The sequence below is a fragment of the Mauremys mutica genome, chromosome 20, assembly GCF_020497125.1.
Source record: "Mauremys mutica isolate MM-2020 ecotype Southern chromosome 20, ASM2049712v1, whole genome shotgun sequence".
Taxonomy (NCBI): domain Eukaryota; kingdom Metazoa; phylum Chordata; order Testudines; family Geoemydidae; genus Mauremys; species Mauremys mutica.
In genome coordinates, this window is record NC_059091.1 from 18,997,322 (window position 1) to 19,021,313 (window position 23,992).

Here is a 23,992-nt window from a genome sequence, read left to right on the forward strand (position 1 = left end):
GGTGGGATGGAAATTATTGAAATCATGGTGGAATTCCTCAAGGGCTTCTTTTCCTTGGGTCCAGATGATGAAGATGTCATCAGTGTAGCACAAATAGAGGAGGGGTGTTAGGGGACGAGAACTAAGGAAGCGTTGTTCTAAGTCAGCCATAAAAATGTTGGCATACTGTGGGGCCATGTGGGTACCCATAGCAGTGCCGCTGACTTGAAGGTATATATTGTCCCCAAATGTGAAATAGTTGTGGGTGAGGACAAAGTCAAAAGTTCAGCCACCAGGTTAGCTGTGACATTATCAGGGATAGTGTTCCTGATGGCTTGTAGTCCATCTTTGTGTGGAATATTGGTGAAGAGGGCTTCTACATCCATAGTGGCCAGGATGGTGTTTTCTGGAAGATCGCCAATGGGTTGTAGTTTCCTCAGGAAGTCAGTGGTGTCTCGAAGATAGCTGGGAGTGCTGGTAGCATAGGGCCTGAGGAAAGAGTCCACATAGCCAGACAATCCTGATGTTAGGGTGCCAATGCTTGAGATGATGGGGCGTCCAGGATTTCCAGGTTTATGGATCTTGGGTAGCAAATAGAATACCCCTGGTCGAGGTTCTAGGCATGTGCCTGTACAGATCTGTTCCTGTCCTTTGTCAGGGAGTTTTTTTAGCAGATGGTATAGTTTCTTTTGGTAATCCTCCGTGGGATCAGAGGATAATGGCCTGTAGAATGTGGTGTTAGAGAGCTGGGAATGGCTGAGCCATTACAAACATTGAATCTATCTCCCCTTGTAAGTATTCTCACACCTCTTATCAAACTGTCTGTACTGGGCTATCTTGATTATCACTTCAAAAGTTTTTTTCCTTACTTAATTGGCCTCTCAGAGTTGGTAAGACAACTCCCACCTTTTCATGCTCTCTGTATGTGTATATATATCTCCTCAATCCATGTTCCATTCCATGCATCCAAAGAAGTGGGCTGTAGCCAGTGGTGAGCTCCAGCCGGTTCGCAGCGGTTCGCGCGAACCGGTTGTTAAATTTAGAAGCCTTTTTAGAACCGGTTGTTCCAGGACAACCGATTCTAAAAAGCTTTTAAATTTAACAAAGGCTCGGGCAGCTGTCTGCCCGGCCCCGGCCCCAGCTCACCTCACCCTCTCCCCTGAACGCTCCGCCCTCCTTCTCCTCCCCTTCTCCTGCTTCCCGTGAATCAAATGTTTGCGGGAAGCCTGAAAAAAGGAGCAGGCAGGTAAGCCGGGCGTGTGGGGGAGGGGGCGGGACGGCTCCTCCTGGCCCTGGCCGAGCGCCCCAGCCCTGTCCCAGCCAAGCACCCCCGGCTTGGGCTGGTCCCACCTGCGCGGCTCGGACCCGGCCCAGCTCGGGCCCCGCGGCTGCGGCTCCGGCACCGGCCCGGCCCAGGGAGTCGGGCCCCGCAGCTGCGGCTCCGGCTCCGGTCCCGGTGCCGGCCCGGCCCGGGGAGTCGGGCCCTGTGGCTGCGGCTCCGGTCCCGGTGCCGGCCCGGCCCGGGGAGTCGGGCCCCGCGGCTGCGGCTCTGGCCCTGGTGCCGGCCCGGCCCGGGCAGTCGGGCCCCGCGGCTGCGGCTCTGGCCCCGGTGCCGGCCCGGCCCGGGGAGTTGGGCCCCGCGGCTGCGGCTCCGGCGCCGGCCCCGGTGTCAGCCCAGCCTGGGGAGTCGGGCCCCGCGGCTGCGGCTCCGGCCCCGGTGTCGGCCCGGCCTGGGGAGAGGGGCCCCGCGGCTGCGCCTCCGGCTCCGGCCCCAGTGTCGGCCCGGCCCGGGGAGTCGGGCCCTGCGGCTGCGGCTCTGGCTCCGGCCCCGGTGCTGGCCCGGCCCGGCCCGGGGAGTCGGCTCCCGCGGGTGTGACTGCGGCTCCGGCCCTGGTGACGGCCCGGCCGGGCAGAGCGGCCCCGGCTCCGGCCCTGGGCAGTGTGGTAAGGGGACAGGGGGCGGGTGTTCGGTGGGTTGTGGAGGGGTGGATAGGGGTCAGGGCGGTCAGAGGGAAGGGAACAGGGGGATTGAATGGGGGCAAGGGTCCCGGGGGGCAATCAGTAAGAGCAGGGGTTGGATGAGGTGGTGGGGGCAGTCAGGGACAGAGAGAAGGGGTGGTTGGACGGGGCAGGGGTCCCAGGGGGCCATCAAGAATGAGAGGAGGGGTTGGATGGGGCTGCAAAGGGCAGTCAGGGGACAGGGAAGGGGGTGGGTGGGTCAGGGGTCCGGGGGGGTGTCCAAAAACATGGGGGGTTGGATGGGGCACGACCCCCTGGGGGGGCACGACCCCCTCGTGAGGTGAGGAGGAGGGAACCGGTTGTTAATATTTTGTCAGCTCATCACTGGCTGTAGCCCACGAAAGCTTATGCTCAAATAAATTTGTTAGTCTCTAAGGTGCCACAAGCATAATGACAGCGGTGCAAGCACACCACACGGTAAGTACAAGTGTGCAAACACAATATGCTACCAGTGCAACCACACTAGGCTCCAAGGGCACTGTGCAACTATAGATGTGCAAGCACAATACACTGCAGCTGCCTAAGCCCATTGCTCTGCAGGAGACTCGTTTGTGTCCAGCCCTTGTGCCCCGACTGTGACTCTCTCAGCTGACCCACTAACAACACGCAGGCTGGTGTCCACACAACATCCTTTCCCACCTGCCTCGTCCTGGCTGCTGGAGTTTGTCCCAGTGCATTCTGGGAAACGCTGGGCTGCAATTGAGAATTACTTGCTCGCTTGGGTCCAGTCCCCCTCCCCCAATGCAGATTTAAGTATTTCTACAGAGCAGATCAGCTCCAAGAGGAGCGAGTGAGAACAGCCCAGCTCTGAATATCCCATAAGGGGCTTGCTTGGGAGCCCTGTGCTGCATCAGGCACAGTGGCATAGGCGGCAGGTTCGTATAATTTTTGGTGGGGCCCAAAATGGTGGTCCCTCCCCCCCGCTCTCACCCTGTAAGCTGATATAAAATGAAGCTACAACGCGTCAGCACCACAAGATTACAAGGGTCAATTAAAAGTGGAAAGTCAGAAGCAGCACTTGCCTATTAATACCTAATATACGGTATTAAATTTTGTTGCACCTGTTGTGACAAAGTGGGAATGTTCTTAATGTTTTCTCTGAATACTGTGTGGGTGCCTCAGTTTCCCCTGCAAAGTGCCAACTGACGGTGTTGGGGACAAAGAGATCAGGTGGCCTCCTTGTCCGGAAGAGACACAAAGGCCAGATGAGGGAGTGTCAGTTTGGAGCTGGCTGGGGAAATCGGGAGAGGCCCAGAACTTGGGTCTGGGCTCCCCACCCCCCAAGATGGACCTGACTGAGGGGTCCTGTTTTCTGTACCTACAAGCTCTGTTTTAGACTGTATCCCTGTCATCTAATAAACCTTCTGTTTTACTGTCTGGCTGAGAGTCACATCTGACTGCGGAGTTGGGGTGCAGGGACCTCTGGTTGCCCCAGGACCTGCCTGGGCAGACTCGCTGCGGAAAGTGCATGGTGTGGAAGGGCTTGCTGAATGCTCTGAGGTCAGACCCAGGAAAGTGTAAGCTTCTTGCCCTGGAGACAGTATGCTCAGAGAGGAGGCTCCCCCAGAGTCCTGACTGGCTTTGTATGGAGTTGTTCCAAAGCATCCCAGCATCCCCTTCCACACCATGCGCTTCCCGGAAGTCTGCACAGGCACTGACACTCCCTCCTCTGGCCTTTGTCTCTTTTCCAGGCATTAGGAGGCCACCTGATCTCTTTGTTCTCCAACACCTTCAGTTGGCACCTTGCAGGAGAGTGGCCCAGGCCATCAGTTGCCTGGAGGCAGGGTTGCAGCCATTCTCTGTGCAGACGGCATCACACTGGCCCTCTAGGGCTTTACAACAATCACACCCCCTTATCCCACCATCTAGAGCCTTAAGAAATGCATTGGGGAAACTGAGGCACACAGACAGTATTCAGAGAAAACACCTGTATACGACCAGTTACATACTTTGAAGGGTGTAAAATAATCAAATATTGTGCTAAATACAATGATACTCCAAACTGACCACCAAATTTAAGTTGCATGTTTTTCCCCTCAGGTGAGGATTCTGGGGTGGGGCTGGGGATGAGGGGTTCACAGTGCAGGAGCGTGCTCGGTGCTGGGGGTGCAGGCTTTGGGGTGAGGCAGGGCTGAGGATGAGGAACTTGGGGTGCAGACAGGCTGCCCCAGGGCTAGGTCCAGAGAGGACTCCCCATCACCACCACTGGCAGCAGCAAGCTCCAGGGGAGGGACCCCTCCTGCCCCCCACGGCACACACACTCTGCACATGCTCCTAGAGCCCCTCTCAGGTCCAGAAAGCTCACTCCCCTCCCCTATGATGGGTACTGGGGGGGGCACAGGTGGCCTTCCATGTTGCTGCCCCTCACCATAACTTCACTGTGGATGGGGCTGCCCCTTGCCCAGCATGGGGCAGAAGTGGGGTAGGCAGGGTGGTGGCTGGCTATGGGACGGGGGAGCAGGGTGTCATAAAATTCACCAAAGCCCCTGCTGCTCAGGTCTAGGAAGCCTCCCTCTCCCATCCCTCCTGTGGCGGGTGGGTTGGTGGGTGCTGGGGGAGGGGGAATTGCCTTCACATGTGGCTTCCTGCCTCCCCTGTGCAGCCTACTGTGTCTCACTGGGGGTAGGAGTAGGGGCTGGGACTGGGGCTGGGGCAGGGGGGGATCATAGGGTCAAACACTCAAACATAATAAAAAATCATAGGGTCAAACACTCACGGAAGCCCCAGGAGCTGCTAAGGTGAGTGATGTCTGTCTCCTGGCCCGTTTGTGTCTCCTCCAGGTAGGGGCAGGAGAGGGGAGGGGAGGGAAGGGGAGGCCCCCTCCACTCCCCTCCCCTTCCTGAGTGCTTCAGCAGCAGTTAGCATTCCTCTTATGCTAATGCTGCAACCCTTAGGCTACGGCAGCAGCAGCAAAGGAGAGAGAGACGCGCTGTGCGCTCTCTTTACATTCAGGCAGGGAAGCTCCGGGGAGGGGGAAAAATCTAGCTCCAAATATTGGTGGAGCAGAGCCCCTGAATATGAATATTCCCGGGGCTTTAGCTCCAAGAGCCCATATAAGTTGGTGCCCATGCACAGTGGAGATTAGAGCCTGGGTCTCCCACATCCTGAAAGAGGCTCTGACCACTGGGATAAGTGGGGCACCACCCATGATGCTTTGAGCAGGACCCAATTTGGGCTGGAAACTGACTGGGAGGCAGATGGCAAATGAACAGAGCCCAGTGGTTCGGATTTGAGAAGATTGCCTGGTTTGCAAGCTGTGCTGGTGATTCTCTGAGGGGCTGAGGTGTGACGACCACATGCAGCACCAAGGAGACACAAACCTCCACCTTCCTTTCATCTACAGCCGATGGGTGGCTGGATTTCTGGGTGTGGGTTTGTACAGCACCTAGCACCGTTTGTACGGCTCCCCCTCCCCCAAGGTCCAGACAGGTCCAGTGTAACCATCGCATCCCATCTGACCGCCTGCATAACGCAGGCCCTAAGACGTCCCCGGCTTAATTTCTGTGGGAACTGGAGCAGATCTGCTAGAAAAACATCCAGCCTTGATTTTAAAATAGCCAGCGAGGGAGAATCCACCATGGCCCTTGGTACGTTGTTCCAAGGCTTCGTTCCCCGCACTGTGAAAAACGTGCCCCTTATTTCCAGTCTGAGTGTGTCCAGCTTCAACTTCCAGCTTTGCTAGAGTGACGAGCACATGGTCAATATTTTGTTCCTCATGGAGGTACTTCTACACTGCGATTGAGTTTTCCCTTAACCTCTTTGTGGGGCTCAGGGAAGGGAGCAGGGTCCAGTGGTTAGACCAGGAGGGAGCTGGGAATCAGGACTCCTGGGTTCCATTCCCAGTGCTGGGAGGGGAGTGGGGTCTAGTAGTTAGAGCAGGGGGAGCTGGGAATCAGGACTCCTGGGTTCCATTCCCAGTGCTGGGAGGGGAGTGGGGTCTAGTAGTTAGAGCAGGGGGAGCTGGGAATCAGGACTCCTGGGTTCCATTCCCAGTGCTGGGAGGGGAGTGCGGTCTAGTGGTTAGGGCAGGAGGGGGCTGTGAGGCAGAACAACTAGACCCCACTCCTCCCCCAGAGCTGGTCCATGATTGGCGTTTCTACATGTACGGTATTAAAGATAAATAATCCGTGAAGTTACCTGGATCTGAACTGGCCCCATTTGAGTCTGTCAGGGATGCACTCTGGTGCCCTGTACGTTGAAACTGTCACAGCTGCCTGTAGTGATAAGGACTCAAAAAACAGAGAAATCATGACTAACCCCCAGCCCATGTAGTACAGATCTTCCCCCAGATAAAGCAAACACTAAATGTGCAGCACTGGCTACTTTTGGCCTCTCGGCCTGGGCTGTGCTGTGTTATTGTTCACACGCTATGGAAGTGCAGGGTGGGGACTAGGCGCCCAGTTTATTTAATAAAACAAACTCTTCCCTTCCATCCGCACCAAGGAGCAGACAGGGCTGGAGCGATCCCTGCATCTCGCCAAAGAGGAGGGGCTGGAGGGGGTTTCATTTTGGGGCTGGCTGGGGACAGGAAGTGAGGGCAGACGGGGTTGTTTGGCTCGCTGCCCCCCAGGATGGACCCAGCTGAGGGGTCCCGTTCTCTGTACCTACAAGCTCTGTTTTAGACCGTGTTCCTGTCATCTAATAAACCTCTGTTTTACTGGCTGGCTGAGAGTCAGGTCGGCCTGCGAAGTGGGGGTGCAGGACCCTCTGGCTTCCCCAGGACCCCGCCAGAGTGGACTCACTGTGGGAAGTGCACGGAGGGGCAGAGGATGCTGAATGCTCCAAGGAGAGACCCAGGAAGGTGAAGGCTCCCCAAAGTCCTGACTGGCTTTGTGGGGAGCAGTTCCAGAGCATCGCCCGGGGACTCCGTGACAATTCCTAAATGTTAATACTCCTTTTTTGACCTTTGACTCAAAGCTATAGCAATAGACAAGACTTGTTTGCTTACATCACAAGACCTGAGCAAACATCTCCCCTTCTACCTCTAACAATACAGGCTGCATTTCAAAGCTCTATTCATTTATATATCGTCCTAACCTGTCTTTAAAGTTTGGCCATGGGTCAGGTCAGTCTGTGAGTTAATTAACTCTTTCTGGCCCTGCCACCTTCCAATTAAATATTATATTAGACTCATAACGTCAGAGGCCCACGCGCCAGCACAACAGTGCCATCGCCCAGAGCCAGCGCCAGGGTGTCCGAGTACCTGCACCGCGGCCGGCCCAGGGCAGCCACTTCCCCCAGAACAACAGCAGGAGCCCACGAGTGAGGAGGGGCCCTGGTTTGTTGGCGCTTTCACTTCTCCTGCTCCTGATTTTCCTGCCCATTGCTCAGCTCGGGAGCCGTCGCCGACGCAGCTGATATCCCAGGAGAGCCAGGGCACATGTCCAGCTGCATCCTCAGCCTGGCGCCAATGCCCTGGCTGTGCCCTGCCCCCATACACACCCCAGCCTGGCACCAGGGGGCGCTGTGCTGCTGGGGTGCTGCCCCCAATGTCCTGGCTGTGCCCTGTCCCCATACACACCCCAGCCTGGCACTAGGGGGCGCTGTGCTGCTGGGGGTGCTGCCCCCAGGGTCCTGACTGTGCCCTGCCCCCATACACACCCCAGCCTGGCACCAGGGGGCGCTGTGCTGCTGGGGTGTTGCCCCCACTGCGCTGGCTGTGCCCTGCCCTCATACACACCCCAGCCTGGCACCAGGGGGCGCTGTGCTGCTGGGGTGCTGCCCCCAATGTCCTGGTCACAATCCCACTCCTCTCTAGTCACTGGGGCCCATCTCAGCGTTTGGCGCTCGTCTCTCATTGCTCTCAGCCTCTCTCGCTCCAGTGAAGCATGAACCCCTGGGGCCGGGCTGGTTTGTGGTTCAATTGCCTGGTTCCGGAGCAGCAGGGTCAGGGCCAATTCCCACCCCCACCCCCCCGGAATCCAGGCCAGCCGGGGAAACCAGCTGGGGAAACCTGCCCCCGACTGTACAGGGCTCCGGGCACCCGGCCTCTAACCTCACGCTGGGGAGAGCCCTGCTGCTGGGGCCTGACCCCCAATACTGTGGGGAGAGGGCTGGGGGGGCACACGAGATGGGGTGTATTTGAGCTGTTGGTGGGGGGGTCAGAGTACACTTGGGGGGTACAAGGGGTTGGGGTCTATTGATGGGGGGTCCAAAGGAGGGTTGGGTTGTGCCAGAGCTGCCCAGCACTACAGAGTATTTTAGGGCAGGGGACTGTGACCCGCAGCCCCCGCTATTCCAGCCCTGTCCCCCAACTTTGCTGATGTCCCTCAGTCCTGTCTCACAGGCCCCTGCTATCCCAGCCCGGCGCCCCACAGCCAGGGCCGGCTCCAGGCACCAGCAAACCAAGCAGGTGCTTGGGGCGGCACATTTTCAGGGGCAGCACGTCCAACCAGCCTTTTTTTTTTTGCGCTTGTGGCGGCAAAAGCCTAGAGCTGCCCCTGGCAGCAGCAGCGCGTCCTGCATGGGGGTTTCCCCTGGGGCCGCTGCAGTTTGCGTCGAGGAGCAGCACCTGCACCTTACGGCCGGGCGGGCTCCGAGCGTGGGAAACTCAGGCTAGGGGCCGCCCCCCAGGGTGCACAGAGCTGCCTGCAGGTGCTGCATGGCGGCCGCCCCCCAGCACCGCAGTCGGGGCTGGGCGAAGCAGCCCGAGCCACCCAGGGACTGCGGCAGGGCGGCGAAAAGCAGCAGCAGCAGCGGGGTCCTAGTGGGGACCAGTGCCCAGGGTGCTGCCGTGCAGGGCCTGCGTCCCGCTCTCCGGGCTCTGCTCCCTCTGGGGCTGCCCTGCCCCGGCTCCTCAACCCTCTGCCGGGCGGTTCCCCAGCTCTGCCGTCCCGGGTCCCGGCCAGTCCTGGAGGCGGGAACCCCGGCTGGAGGGACCCTGGGCTGAGGCGCGGCCTGGGAGCCCCGCTGCTCTCCCCGACCCTGCCAGCGCTGGACTGGCTGGAGGCGAGGGGGGAAGTGGGTCGAGTCAGCACTGGGGGGGGGAAGCCCAGGGCTGGAGCAGCAGGGAGTGCGGGTGGGGTGGGGGGGAGAGCCCAGAGTTTGGGCGGCAGGGGGTGCAGGTGGGGGGCAGAGCCCAGGGTTGGGATGGCAGGGGGTGCGGGTGGGGGAGGGGGCAGAGCCCAGTGCTGGGGCAGCACGGGGGTGTGGGGGGAGCCCAGGGCTGGGGTGGGAGGGCAGCCAAAATTTTTTTTGCTTGGGGCAGCAAAAAACCTAAAGTCGGCCCTGCCCACAGCGGGACATTCCCCCCACCCCCATCCCGCCAGCTGATCTCACGCTGGTTCCTGTTTCTGCTGGGGCAATGTTTCCATGAGGTCTCCGGTGCCTGCTCAAGGGGTGGCCAGGATATCCCGGCAGTGACACAATCCCCCGGGCTCCAGCCATGGGTCCCCTGTGGTCTGACCTGAACTGCCCCCCACATCCCACAGGGCACGACCCTGCCAAGCAAGAGGCAGCCTGTGGGGTGGGAACAGGCTGGGGGACAGTACTCCTCGGCAGGGCCGCCCAGAGGGGGGGCAAGTGGGGCAATTTGCCCCAGGCCCCGGGCCCAGCAGGGGCCCCCACGAGAGTTTTTTGGGGCCTCTGGAGTGGGGTCCTTCACTCGCTCCGGGGGCCCTGGAAAATTCTCACGGGGACTGGGCCCCCGGAGCTTCTTCCGCTCCGGGTCTTTGGTGGCGGAGGTCCTTCCGCCGAAGTGCCAGGTCTTCAGCGGTAATTCGGTGGTGGGGGTCCCCCACCGCGGGTCTTCGGGGAACTTCGGCAGCAGGTCCTGGAGCGGAAGTACCCCCCCACTGCTGAATTACCGCTGAAGCAGGGCTCCCCCCGCCCGCTGCCAAAGACCCCAGGCCCCCTGAATCCTCTGGGCGGCCCTGCTCCTGGGTTCTAGTTTCAGCTGGAGGAGGGAAGTGGGGTCTAGTGCAGAAGTGGGCAAACAACCACATCCGGCCTGCGGGACCCTCCTGCCCGGCCCCTGAGCTCCCGCCCGGGGAGGCTAGTCCCCAGCCCCTCACCTGCTGTCCCCCTTCCCCCACAGTGATGCTGCCAAGCAGGCAGCTCCGCTGGCTCTGGCCGGGTGGGGGGTACAAGCTCCTGCTGCTCTGAGCAGCATGGTAAGGGGGCAGGGTGTGGGGAGGGAGGTTGGATAAGGGGCAGGGGGTTACGGAGACAGTCAGAGGACAGGGGGCGGATGGATGGATGGATGGATGGATGGGACGGAGGTTTGGGGGGCGGTAAGGGAACAGGCAGGGTTGGATGGGGGTATGGTCCTGGGGATGGTGGTTAGAGGCGGGGAGTGCTGGGAGGGGGCAGTCAGGGGACAAGGGGCAGGGGGTGTTGGATGGGTCTGGAGTTCTGAGGGGGGCAGTCAGGGGGCGGGAAGTGGGAGGGGGCGGATAGGGAGTGGGGGCCAGGCTGTTTGGGGAGGCACGGCCTTCCCTACCCGGCCCTCCATACAATTTCACACCATGATGTTGCCCTCGGGCCAAAAAGTTTGCCCACCCCTGGTCTAGTGCTTAGAGCAGGGGGACTTGGCATCAGGACTCGTGGGTTCTGGTCCCTTCTTTACCATCTCTCTCTCCTCACGAAGAGCATCACACTGGATGGCCTCATTGTCCTGTATCAATATCGCAGCCCTTTCCGAACCCTGGGAAGCTCTTGCCGTCCCCCACTCTCCTGTGGCAGGGAGTTCCCCCGGTTAACAACACAAGGCTGAAGGGATTTACAGGTAATGGTGGGGGTGAGTGCAGGTCGTGAGCTCCCAGCCAAACACAGATCTGCCCCAGGACTTGGATCTGGCCCCAGCTGGGCTGGAATGTCGGCAGCTCCTCAGCTGTTGGGCTCCAAGGGGAAAAGCAGCCCCCGGCTGCCCGGCCCTGCTAATCTGGGCTCCGCACCGTGCTGGGGCTGTGTTCCAGGAGGCACGAGGGGGGACAACAGGGGTGTAGGGGGGGCACAGACAGGAGCAGTGGCAGCATGGGGTGGAGATAAGCTTGGGGCTGGGGGCCGGGCTGGTACTGGCCCTGCTGGGTCATTCCTGGGGCCATCTCAGGGGAAGCGTCCAGGGGCAGGGGTGTCTCTGGTCCAAAGAAGGAGGCCTGGGCCTGGGGAGTTTAGAGCAGTGTCTGTGTGTGTCAGAGTGGATGGGAGCCCAGCACGTTGGTCTCCAAGGCAGATATCCCCATATACACCGGACCCCTCCCTCCCAGCCAACCTCCCTCAATCCGCCACACACCCACCCCGCCCCACCTTCCCCACCTCCCTCCAGCCCCACACCTTCCCCCTCCATCAATCTATCCAGACCCCCCCCCATCCAGCCCCCTGTGCCATCCCGTCTTCAGGTGTTCCCCAGGCACCTCTCCCCCTGGTCTCCCCCATCGCTAACCCCAGGAAGGGGGGCTCCTTCTGTCCCCCACTCTGCACCTCGGGACTTGGGCAGACACCCGCTGTAGCAGCCCCCGGGACGCCCCAATTGCCCCATGTGGCTGCCTGGTCGGGGGCAGCTGTGTAAACGGGAACCGAATCCATGCCCCGCCCCCGCGAGCCCCCCTGGGATGGGGGCTCAGCCCAGACCGGGGTCTGTCACTTTGTGGGAGCCCCTGGTTAAAATAGTGCCCGCGCCTGCCTGTCAGCTGGGCCCCTTTTCTGACACCCCGATGGCTCCCCTGAGGTCCCCCCTCCCATCTCCCCACACACGGCCCTCCCCTCCCCTCCCCCGATCCTGCTCTCCTCCCTCCTGCCCTGGTCCCACCCTTCCTGGGCGGGGGCTCCCGCCCCCCACCATGGAGCCGGCCCTGGCTCGGGGGCGCTGCCCTCTGGCTGCAGCTCGGTGCGCGCCGCTCGCTGGACTCCCTCGCCCCGCAGCATGAACCCGGCTCGCCGCCTGCTGCCCCTCGGTGAGCCCCCGACCCCGGCCCCGCCGCCCGGCTGCACCAGCTGCTCCCCGCGCGCGTTGCGGAGCTCGGTTCCCCGGGTGTAAATCTGGGGGAGCGACTCCGGTGTCGCTCCGCCGTGGCTGCCGGCGGGCTCCAGCCCCCGGTCGAGCTGGGATCCCCACGGGCTGCGATCCGAGTCCAGGGGCAGGAGCGGAGCTGGGGCCCATGGGGGATGGGCCCGATTCTGGCGCCACTTACTGTGGTGTGAATCCCCAGGGCGGGTCCCCGGCTGGTGTGTTTTGCTGCCCGGACTCCCGGGGAGTGACGCTCATTTAGACCCGCTGCCTTTACAGCGTTGTGACCGAGTGAGGGCAGGATCGGGCCCAGCCAGCGCCGCCGGGGGCTGATTCCCCCCCCCCCGGAAATCTGGGGCAACTGGGCCCGATTCTGCTCCCACAACTTTCCCCTTGTGTGACTCCAGGGGAGTGACTCCTGGCTCCCGTGCTGGTGTGAATGGGACCAGGACCCTTGTCTCTGGCGGGGCAGGGATCTGCTGGGCTGTCCCGGGCACTAGAGGATTGTGCTATTTGTCCGGCTGGGCTGGGCTCCTCTCTGACACTCTGGGGAGCAGCGGGTTATGGGGGGCGGGTCACAGGTTTGTCCCATCCTGGCTTGTACTCCAGAGAGAGATGATCCTTCTTTGACAGAGAGGCCAGGTAATTTCTCCAGGCTCCTGACAAGATGGTTCTGGTGCTGGGAAGTGAACCCAGGAGTCCTGGCTCCCAACCCCCTCTGCTCTAACCCACCAGACCCCACTCCCCTCTCCCTGCTGGGAACAGAACCCAGGTGTCCTGACAACCAGCCTTGCCCCCCCACTCTGCTCTAACTACTAGACCCTGTTCCCTCAGGCTGCAGAAGCAGTGTTTATAAACTGATTCCCCGGGGTTTGTAAACTGTGCTGTCCAGGGTGGACTTTACACCAGGGATGGAGAGGCCCAGGGACCAGGTTTGAAAGCCTTTTGGGGACCCTTTTAGGGTGATCGGGCTTTGCATTTCCCCCAGCGGGGAATCGTTGGGTATGAGGCACTATCAGAGCGGGGGGGAAGGGGGTGCTGGTCAGGGGCAGCTCTAAGAATTTGACCGCCCCAAGCAGGGCGGCATGCCGCTGCAGGGCGCTGGTCCTGTGGCTCCTGGTGTCCTCTTGCAGATGTGCCTCTGCAGTCATGACTGCGGAAGGTCCGCCGGAGCCGCCTGCCACCCTGCCAGCAAAATGCCGCCCCACGCGCGCGCTTGGCGCGCTGGGGTCTGGAGCCGGCCCTGGTGCTGGTGATGTCTGTGGGCTACCCCTCCGAACCCTCAGACGAGTCTTGGGTGGTGTGGCAAACCCAGGCCAAATGGCTACAAAGGGAGGGATAGGAATTAGTCCCAGGGGGGTTAAAAGGCTTCTCCCTATCCATTGAGGAGAGAGAGCCATGAGAAATTAGGTTCAGCTGGAACAGGGGTTACCAGGGAACTAATTTGGTTCAGCTGGCCCCAATTGCTGGTGACCTTTTTAAACCCTCCCTGGCAGGGAAAGGGGAGGGGGTGGGGAGAGTAAGGGTGGTAGCAGCTACAACTACAAAACATAGGTGCAGCAAGGCTCTGCCCTCTTCTAGCAAGGAAGACTGCACTCTGTCCTCAGAAGGGGAGAAAAACAGCAAGGGACTGACTGAGAGGAGGATCAGCCAGACCCTGTGTGACTGGGAAGGATTTTACTTTGCCCAAGCCTGTGTCTCCAAGGCAAAAAGGGACTGAGCCAGCTGAGGAGAAGCAGGTACTTTACCACAGTGGTTAATGACAGTGTAGAAGGCTGGATGCAATTATCTGCATGTGTCCTGGCTCTGCCCCTTCCCAGCCATTCTGGTCATGGGTCATCCTAGGTCCAGTCAACTCCCCCTCCAAGCTTCATTCAAACTTGATCTGATCTTTGGGGGCAGGGGAAGTTCCAGGGTCACCTTCCCCACCCCCACTGGCCACTGATGCATCCACAGTCACATCCCCTTTGGGCTGTGGGTGGTGCCGGAGCATGGGATCCACCCCGGAGCTGGGAGCTGCAGCATCAGGAGCTGGGTGCCTGGTGTCCCAGGATTCAGAGGAGGCTGGATGGGGAGGGGGCAGGTTGGAATGTGGATCAGGGTCCTTTGCCTAGGGATCTTTGAAGTCTTCAGCTTCCGTATGAGGAGAGATTAATAAGACTGGGACTTTTCAGCCTGGAAAAGAGATGGCTAAGGGGCAGGGGCGGCTCTAGGAATTTGGCCGCCCCAAGCAGTCATGCCTGTAGGAGGTGCAGCGGACCTCCCGCAGGCATGACTGCGGAGGGTTCGCTGGTCCAGTGGACCTCCTGCAGCTGCGGAGGGTTCGCTGGTCCTGCGGCTCTGGTGGAGCACCCGCAGTCATGCCTGCGGGAGGCCCACCCAAGCCGCGGGACTAGTGAACCGTCCGCAGTCATGCCTGCGGGAGGCCCACTGGAGCCACGGGAGGAGTGCACCCTCTGCAGTCATGCCTGCAGGAGGTCCGCTGCTCCCGGGGCTCCAGTGGACCTCCCGCAGGCATGACTGCGAAAGGTCCGCCAGACCTGCCGGCCGCCCTCCCGGGAAAATGCCGCCTCACGCGCATGCTTGGCGCGCTGGGGTCTGGAGCCGGCCCTGCTAAGGGGAGATATGATTGAGGTCTATAAAATCATGACGGGTGTAGAGAAAGTAGATATGGATGTGTTTACTACTTCTCATAACACAAGAACTAGGGGTCACCAAATTAAATAAATAGGCACCAGGTTTCAATCGAACAAAAGGAAGTATTACTTCACACAACGCACAGTGGAACTCCTTGCCAGAGGATGTGGGGAAGGCCAAGACCATAACAGGCTTCAAAAGAGAACTAGATACATTCATGGAGGACAGGTCCATCAATGGCTGTTAGCCAGGATGGACAGGGATTGTGTCCCTAGTCTCTGTTTGCCAGAAGCTGGGAATGGGCGACAGGGGATGGATCACTTGGTGATTCCCTGTTCTGTTCATTCCCTCTGGGGCACCTGGCATTGGCCACTGTCGGCAGACAGGATACTGGGCTGGATGGTCCTTTGGTCTGACCCAGTAGGGCCGTTCTTATGCCTTTCACTTAAAGGAGCATTTGCCTGGCTTTAGATGCCTTCAGGGCTAGAAGCAAACCTAGGACTCCTGGGTTCTATCCCAGCAGTGGGAGGGGAGTGGGGTCTAGTGGCTAGAGCAATGGAGCCTGGAGGGCCCGGACTCTTGGGTTCTATCCCCACAGCTGGGGGAGGGGTGTTGGTTGTGAGTTCTAGTCTAAGTGGTTGGCTGAACAAAGGGCTGGATCCTGTTGGGTGCTCAGTGCCCCACCCCTCCGTGCATTCTATGCCCTGGGGGGGTGGGGAAGGTGCCATGCCTGTGATGCCAGCATAGAAGCCTTGTTTTCAGAAATATTTCTGTCCATGTTGTGCCAAGTGATTAATAAAATGGAGCATTCCTTGCCCTGCTTGGCCCTGCCAGTCCAGCTGCCCTCTGGGGAAGGAGGGAGGGAGAGGGAGACATCAGTGCTGCCCTGGGTCTGTGCCCACCCACCTTCCCAGAGCTTTGAGGAATCTGCTTTTCAATCCAGATTTAGGCTCCTGAAATGGGAAGCCTGACTTACAAAGGGGCTGCGATTTGTAGGCAGGCAGCGCTGTCTAGTCGACAGAGTGTCAGGGTGGGAGTCAGAACACCTGGGTTCTTTCCACTGATTTGGCAACTCGCTTCCCTGCTCCGTGCCTCAGTTTCCCCACTTGCATTTTGTCAGTTGAGACTGGGAGCCCTTTGGGACAGGGGCTGTCTCTCGCTGTGGGTCTGTGCAGCCTCTGGCACAATAGGGCCTCAATTTTGGTCAGGCCTGATAGTTGCTACCGTAATTCACTTAATAACGAGCATTCTCAGACCTTGCAGAATCTGGGCATAACCAGCCAGCCAGGCCAGCTATTTTAGGGGCCTTGATGTGGATTTAGTTGCCAGATTTTAGGTGCCCAAGTTTAGCACATGGGTCCCCAGCTGGGGGCTGGATCCTGCACTGCGTGTTCCAACTCAGCTCCCGTTGGAGGCAGGTGCTGTCCTGCTGGTGCGATGGGCTCAGGATTGGATCCAGGGGTAGTTTGAGCTCCTGTAGCTGCTGTTATCTTTGATGCTGCCTTAGATCTGTGTGGCACAGCCCAGCTGGCAGCATCTCTGTGGCACAGGTGCCCGAGTGGTTCAGGGGCTACAATGGCAGAGAGAAAATCCAGCTTCAATTCTCAGCTCTGGCACTGAATTGCTCCGTGCCTCAGTTTCCACAGAAATGAAATGGGGCAAATGGTCCTTCACTTGCCTTGTCTGTTTGGGCCATTGGCTCTCAGTGCCAAGGCTTGTAGGTGCCAAGCTTGGTACAATGGGGCCTTGGTGTCGGAGCAGTCTGGCTAAGAAATACAATCTGTGGCTTGTGTCTGTGACAGTAGGATTGGTGTCAGCCATTTGTTTGATCAGTGGCTTTGTTTTTTGTATTTGATTTCCTGGTTTCATAAAGCAGCAGGGAGCTGGGAGCCAGGACTCCTGGGTTCTCTTCCCAGCTGCCATTTGCTCTGAGACAGTGGGTGATTTGTCGCTCAGTGCCTCAGTTTCCCCAGCTGTAAAATGGGGCTGGTGGCAGCTCTTTCTCAGCAGTGGGGCCGTGCAGGCTGTGAATGCCCATGAGGCGCGTTAGGGCTGGATGGGGCCGAAGTGCCGCCAACGCGCCGTCAGGGAGGGGCCGGCAGCGCTCGTGTCCGGGTGTCGGCCTTGGCCTGGCAGCATCTCTCCCCATCACCCCTTGGCTGGCAGGGCTGTAACGCGAGAACTGACGGAGCGAACGTGTCTAGTCTCACCAGCGTCCTGAGCTACGGGCCTGGGTGGGAACTGAGCTGCCGGGATCTGTCGGCAGATTCCTCCTTGGCCTGTCTCCTCTTTGCCAGGGGCCGTCGTTCTGGTACAGTTGTGAGATGCGGGGGCTGGGCAGAAATGCAGATACAGTGTCATTGGGGGGGGGGGCAGTTCTCTGGGTCCCCGCAGGGTTACTCAGTAGCAGCGAGATGCTGAGGTGACAGCGATTCCTGGAAACTCCCCAGGGCAGAGGAAAGCACAGTGGGGCCAGAGCCCGGCTGGTGTGAATTGGCCTCCTTCCATTGAGGTCGCTAGGGCTGGGCCGGTTTACACCCGCTGGGGCCTTGCCCGGAACGTCAGGGGTTGATTCCAAGAAAAATGTCTGCTTTGAGAGGTGTTGGGTGGGGGAGAGCCAGGACTCTGGGTGTCCTCGCACACCTGGACACTAGCACCCAGGTCCCTTGCACCAATCCCCAGCCCCTGGGTGTCCTTGCACACCCGGGCACTAGCACCCGGGTCCCTCACAACAGCTGCCGCAGGGCCAGGCTCCCTAGTGGGACAGGCTCTGTGCTCAGCACTTGTAGCTGGGATGACCTCAGCGAGCCCTGTTAGCAACTGGCCCCACTGCCGCCCCTAACGGCTCAGGGCTTTCGACACCGCTTGAGTCCTGCCCTTTAGAGAAGTGGGGGGAAGTAGCCAGGAGATAAGTGGCCTTGTGAAAAGGGAACCGATAAAACCCCTAGTTACCCCCCGGATGTTTTCACAACAGAGCCGGCCTTGGCACTTCCCCCAGATCCCACGGTCTCGCTCCGTGGGGCAGCCCCCCAGCTGGGGTGACAGCCTCGCTCCATTGGCCTAGCAAACTACTGCCCCTTCCCATCTCCTCCTGTCACCCCCACCCCTCTGCTTCAGCCCTGGTTGTTGGGTCTCTAGGTGCAGCCCATCTTTGGCCTTTTTACTGAGACTGGGTCAGGTCACTTCCTCTCGTGCATTAGGTGTATTATGGTAGCAGCTACAGACCCCGACTGAGATGCGGGGCCCCATGCGCCGGGTGCTGCACAAACTGGGGCAGTCGGCCTCGGACCACGTAAGGTGCCTCTTAACACCACTGCACCACACCCCTGCCCCAGGCTGGGAGGTAACACTCTGCAGATAAACTTTTGAACTGCACTGTCCAGGGACAGAGACTTTTGGGTTGTTGGACTTCTGGGTAATTTTTGGGTTGCGGTGGCTCTGATCCAGCGCCCCAGGGCGAGCGCACGTCTGTCCGGCGTGGGGGAGGGCAGAGACGGGGACTGTCTGCACTTTGTCTGGGGCTGCGGCTGCGGGAGTCGGGCCCTTTCCATTGCGTCAGGGGGAGAATCACCCGTTTGTCCCGGGACCATTTCTCAGCGCCAGCCTCTGTTCCTCCAGCGCCCCAGAGGTGGGGGGCAGCTCTGATTCCACCCCCCCAGACTGACCTCAGGGGCGGGACGTCCTCGGGGCTGGGATGGTACCAATGAGGCTGTGTCGGGGGGTGTCTGACAGTCCGTGCAGGTTGCGGGGAGGGTACATCCCTTCCTTACACCGTTTCACAGCAGGGTTACTCCAAATTTACACCCCCACCTGGGATAGGAGAACTAAGAGTGTCTGTTCAGGTGGCGGTAACTGGTCCTGGTTTACAATGGGGTGACTCCTGGGGGCAGTGAGAGGAGACTGTGCCCCCCACCCTGCACCCCCCAGGCTGATGATGCCAAGTGCCATGGTTCCCTTGGGGGTGAAAGGTCTGGTCTGGGTGCTGCTCCCCCCCTGTCCTCCCAGGCACCCCAGGAGTTAGTGTGGCCTCTCCTGTACCTAAGCTGTGGGTCAGATCCCGCCCTGGGGTGACTCCGTGCAGACCTGCAGCCAGATCTGGGTGCGTCTCCTGGCCTCTGGGTCTCTGCCCCTCACCCAGCTCCTCTGTCGTTCACCTGCCTCGCCCCCTCTACTCAGCAAGGGCCCAATCCTGATCCCCAGCCCACTCCCAAACTTTCCATGCTCAGATCCCCCCACCCCGAACAGCCAGGGGTGTCTCTGCTGTGGCTGCCGAGGGGAAGGATTGGGGCTATTGGGGGGGTGCGGAGGGAGGGGCCCTGGCTAGCTGCGCACTGTCTCTTTAAGGCCTCCTGACACCCTGCCCCCCTTAATGTTCCTTTTCATCCCTTCTGCCCCCCGGGAAAATGTTCTTGGCCATTGGGAGGCAGCTGCTGGCCAAGGCCTGGAGGGGCCGGATGGGACACAGGGACAGTTATTCTGTGCGCCCGCCTCCGGCTGAGACATGAGCCTGAGACGTTCCGGGGGAGGGGCACATGGCTCATCACCCGCCTCCCCGCAATGGGGCCTTAAAACGTCAGGGGAGCTGGGGTGTGTCTGTGGTGGTGGCAGACCTGGAAGGGGGGCGCTGGATTGTACCTGGGAGCACAGGAGATGGGATGAGTCCCCATTGGGTCGGGGGGGGCGCATGCCCAGGGGGTAGGTGGGAATCCGGAGGTCTGGGGGGCCATGTGGGACCCAGAGAGAAGGGGGGCTAGTTTGGGGGTTCAGGTGGGAATCCAGAGTCAAGGGGAGGCAGGTTGGATGCAGGGGTCGAGGGGGGTCATGTTGGAATCCAGGGGGTGAGGGAGTTCGGGTCTCTCGAGTGCCTGCGTCAGCTCTTGGCCGAGGTTGTTCCATGATTCACGGTTTCCCGGCGTGGTGGGAGGGGACGGCGCTCACTGGTAGTGGTCACCGCCCGGCCGTTGCCGTCTGAGGGGGCAGCCTGGGGGGGCGCGTGATACCCCGGCTCCTGCCGGCAACACGGGACCCCAGGGGCAGCAGCAGCAAGCCCTGGTTGAAGGGCTGGAGTGTTATTATTGCAGTCCTGGGCTGACCCAGCAGGGGGCGCTGTGGGGAGCAGGGCTGGAGCGCCAGCTGTGGGGGGAGCTCCCGACTGCTCCAGATCCAGTCTCTGCCAGCAGGGGGCACTGTGGGGAGTGGGGCGGGAGAGAGGATTGATTCCCTGCTAAGAGGGTTGCACTGGGGCTGGGGGGGGGGGGGTTTGCATGGGGGATTCTGGCCATGTCGTGGGGCAGGGGGGGTAGAGGGGGCAGGGCCCCACGATCACTCCTCTCTGGGCAGAGCCACGGCAGCTCATCGCCGTCGGGAAGGTTTGAAGGATTCTCCCTCCATTCCGGCCTGGCTGGTGTTTGAGCAGCAGGGAGGGTCCTGGGGGCTCCTTGTCCCTGTATCTGATGCTGCAGCAGACTGCTGGTGTGTGTGAACGTACATGTCTGTACCTCTGTGCCCGTGCATGTGTGCGGCACACGTGTGTGCCCGTGCGTGGGTGTGGGCGCACCGGTATGTACATCGGTACTTGTTCACAGACGTGAGCACACATCTGCACGTTTGTGTGCATGCCGGAGTGTGTGTGCACGTGAGCACTAGCGTGTGCGATGCGTGTGCCTGGCGTGTGGTAATTATCCTGCTCAGGCACTATGGGGACTCGGGGGACAGTTGAGGGACCAGACCCAGCCCAGCATGGACCCTGGGGTTGTGGCGTTGATGTGGGGCTGTGGCGCCCCCTAGTGGCTGAGGCTGTTCAGTGCCGCTCTGTGGACACAAAGGTTCGATGGGGGCAGGGGAAGGTGTTGGGGGGCTGGACTGGCCTTGGGGATCAGGTCCCCTCTGCTCCAGTCTAGCCCACGATGGTGGAGACTAAAAATTGCTGACAGGCATCGTATGAAATGAGTTTGGCCCTGCTTCCAAGCTGCGCATCAGGACTCCTGGGTTCTGTCCCAGCTCTGGGATGAGGGGAGTGGGGGCTAGAGGTTACAGCGGGGACTTGAAGTCAGGACTCCTGGGTTCTATCCCCAGCTCAGAGGAGAGGGGAGTGGGGTCTAGTGGTTAGAGCTGGGGTAGGCATCAGGACTCCTGGGTTCTATTCCTAGCTCTGCCCCCGCACCAATGGCCCATCTCAGAGGAAAGGCCTCCAAGGGGCAAAGCCCTTCGCCCTGGGTGGGGTGGGGGGTGTCCCAGCAAGGCTGGGGCTGCCTGGGAACAGGCCCTGCTGCTGCCGCCCCTGTTATAAAGAGCCCAAATAGCCAACACGTCCCCTCTCCGGGCAGGACGACGGCTCGTGTTTTAACAGGGAGGGGACGTCACCCTCAGGGCCAACTGCCCTGGGACGCGGCAGCTTCTCCACCACGTGGAGTCGCACAGACGGGCTGTCCCCTCTCAAGCTCTGCGCTAGCTCCATCCCCAGCTACGGGCTGGATGCAGGAATCCCTGGGTCATTCTCTGGCCCGTGCAGTGCGAGAGGCCGGATCAGCCTGCTCACGTCCTGGCCTTAGACTCTCTGAATTAATGGCTCGGCCTTCGCTCCCAGGGGACCTGTGATGCCGTCACCTCCCCAGCTCCCTCGTCCTCCATGGAGTCTCCCCGGGGGAGATCGGCCGGAGCTGCATTTCAAAGCCGCGCCCGCTTTCTAGCTCCCGTCCTAGGAAAGCACAATGGGGTTCCCCAGCCCGCTGGGCTTCCCCTTTGCACAGCACCTCGGGCACTCGGCCCCGGGTCCTTTAGCATCCGGTTCTTCGCACCCACGTGTGGTTAATGACTCAGAGCAACAGGCTACAAATAAACACCAGCAGGAGGGGGCGGATCTGGGGCGACACCTGAGTGAAAAGCAGATCAACAGCAGCCCGTGTTGTGCCCCATCCCCCCCTCGGTGCTTCCCCTTTCCAAGTGGGTTTGGCTATTGCATGGACGCACTGGGTGACCTTGGGTAAGTCATTACCCCTCACTGTGCCTCAGTTTCCCCATCCTCCCTGACAATGGGGGCTCCTGGTCTTTGTTGCTAATACACACAATAGAAGACTCAGTTGCCGTGGCCAAAAGCCCAGTTCCCAACTGAAACCAGTTAAAAATATGACCAGGGATCCCAGCTGGGGCTGATTTCCCAGTGCACCAGGTTTCTGCATTTTTAATTCCACCATTGGCAGGGCCCTGACTGGCCATTGGCCCAGGATTGGCAGGACTGGGGCGGCTGGGGGTGTGTGCAGCTGAGTGGAGGTTACCATCTGCCCATGGGGCCTCACCCTGTCTCTGCCTTCCAGGGCTCTGCATTGCCCTGTGCCTGTGGGGCACCGTGGCCCAGACTCCTGGCGTACAAGGTAAGGCCGACTCCTCCTGGCTAACCTTGCCCATCGCTCCCGGCTGCCTGGCCTCCGCCCGCTCCGGTCCCTTTCCCTGGTGGGAGGAGAGCAGAGTCAGGGGTCTGGGGAGCCGGGAGCAGCCCCTTGGTGTGGGCGTCTTGGGGTGGGTTTACAGAGCACGGTGGGTGCGTGCAGGGGAGAGGAGAAGGCCCCTGTGTAGCCCTCCCCTTCCCTTCCCAGCCCCGTGGCCAGCAGAGAATAGACCCTGGGGCCCAGGGCTCTACGCTGGGGGCTGGAGTGAGGGGCAGGTCCCCTTTGTAGCCAAGGGCCGGGTTATTGACCAGCCTGAATCAAACCCCTGATGGCTCAGACGTTAGAAGTGGCATTTGTTGGTGCCCCCCCCCTCTAAAATCAGGCTGAACTGAAACCTGGGACTCATGTGCCCAGCTGGGGGGTGTTTGGGATCCGGACTCCGCACCCCAAGACCAGCTCTGCTGCAAACCCCAAGCCCTGTAGCCGGCTGAGCTGCGCTGGGATCCTCCCCCTCACGCTGGTCAGAGGGACGGATCCCAGCGGAGCCCAAACACCGGGCAGCTCAAGGATCCAGGAGCCCCCGTAGGCAGGTCACAATCTGGGTCATGGGAGGCAGCTCAGGATCCAAACTAGCCTTGCGCCCGATTCCGCTCTCAGTCAATCCAGAGCAGAGCCGGGCAGGAATTTCCCAAGGAACCATTTTTTGCCAGAAAATGCTGATTCGCGGGGCGGGGGGGACAATTTTCAAAATGAACAATTCCCGTTTTCTGGTTTGAAACGAGGTTTCGGTTTGAAATTGACACTAATGAGAGTAACGACGACAGCAATAAAAAGGAGAAAAATTGGGTGAGATCGCAACGTTTCACTTGAACCGATGCCCAGCTCTGGCGGCTCTGCCTGTCTGCCTGAGGCAGGTCCGCCCAGCGGGGGGCAAGTGGGGCAATTTGCCCCAGGCCCCACGAGAATACAGTATTCTACAATACTGCAATTTTTTTATGGAAGGGGCCCCCAAAATTGCATTGCCCCAGGCCCCCGAATCCTCTGGGCCGCCCTGGCCTGGGGCACCCCGGGGAGCCAAGGCCTCCTGTGCAGCCGAGGGCAGCTTGTGGCCAGGCGGTGGATGGCGTCGGAGCTGTTTGCCAGACGCCCAGGGATGAAAATCAGCGAATGGGGCGTGTGAAAGGAGTCGATCCCTCTGTGTGTGGTGGTGGGGTGGCGGGGAGCTGCTCTGCACTGGCTGACCCTGCCCAGCTGTTCCCGCCCCTGCAGGTACCACTGGGGACTGCAACAGCCATATGCTGTGCCCAGCAAACACCAAGTGTGTGAACAGCACCCACTGCACCTGCCTGGATGGATACCAGCCAAGGGGGAATCGCTTCTTCACCGACCCAACGGAGACCTGTGACGGTAACGGGGCTCCCACGTTGTCCTGGGGGGGCTGGGACAGAGCAGGGCATTAAGGGCCGGAGCAGCCGACTCCACTGACTCCCGGGCCTGTTGGGGGTGCTCAGCCCAGCTGGGGAATGAGGGGGGCCAGCAGCTCGGGTGAGGGCCGCCCTCCTGGGGATCAAACCGGGGCCTCCAGAGTGAGCAGCTGGAGCCAGGAGTGTTGGGCTCTGTGAATGGGCACAGGGTGGGGGGGCCCATCACACTGACCCGTCTGAATCCCAGCCTGGGCCCTAACCAGCCCCTGGGTTTGCAGGGGCAGAGGGGCCCCACAACAGCAGAATCGGTCAGCCCTGCCTATCCCCCGCCCCCCCCGCAGGAATCCAAGGAGGGAGGAGACAGAGGTGGGGCAGCTGGTCACCCCCCCCCCCCCGTCAAACACACAGGGAGCCTGGAGCCCCAGAGGGAGTGTCCCCACCCTCCCCTCACGTGGGGGATCTGGGTGTTTGTGGGGCCGAACCCCCGGTACCTGGGACAGGAGGCTTGGGGGGGGGGGGTTGTTTCTGACATTCCAGCAGCAGAAATGGGTAACTGAGGATCAAGGCCTTAATCACTAACCGCTCAGGGCCCAGGTTGCCTG

At 60.4% G+C, this 23,992-nt stretch overlaps 1 protein-coding gene across 1 annotated transcript in view; it reads left to right on the top strand.

The window, feature by feature from the left end:
* The first annotated feature begins 11,835 nt into the window (after positions 1-11,835).
* Positions 11,836-23,992, top strand: part of LOC123353469 (adhesion G protein-coupled receptor E5-like) — a 29,161-nt gene continuing 17,004 nt past the window's right edge. The window contains exons 1-3 of the mRNA XM_044994572.1: positions 11,836-11,891; positions 21,895-21,951; positions 23,236-23,373. Of these exons, the coding sequence (XP_044850507.1) occupies positions 11,861-11,891; positions 21,895-21,951; positions 23,236-23,373 (226 nt within the window). The 5' untranslated portion in view covers positions 11,836-11,860. The remainder of the gene's footprint in view (positions 11,892-21,894; positions 21,952-23,235; positions 23,374-23,992) is intronic.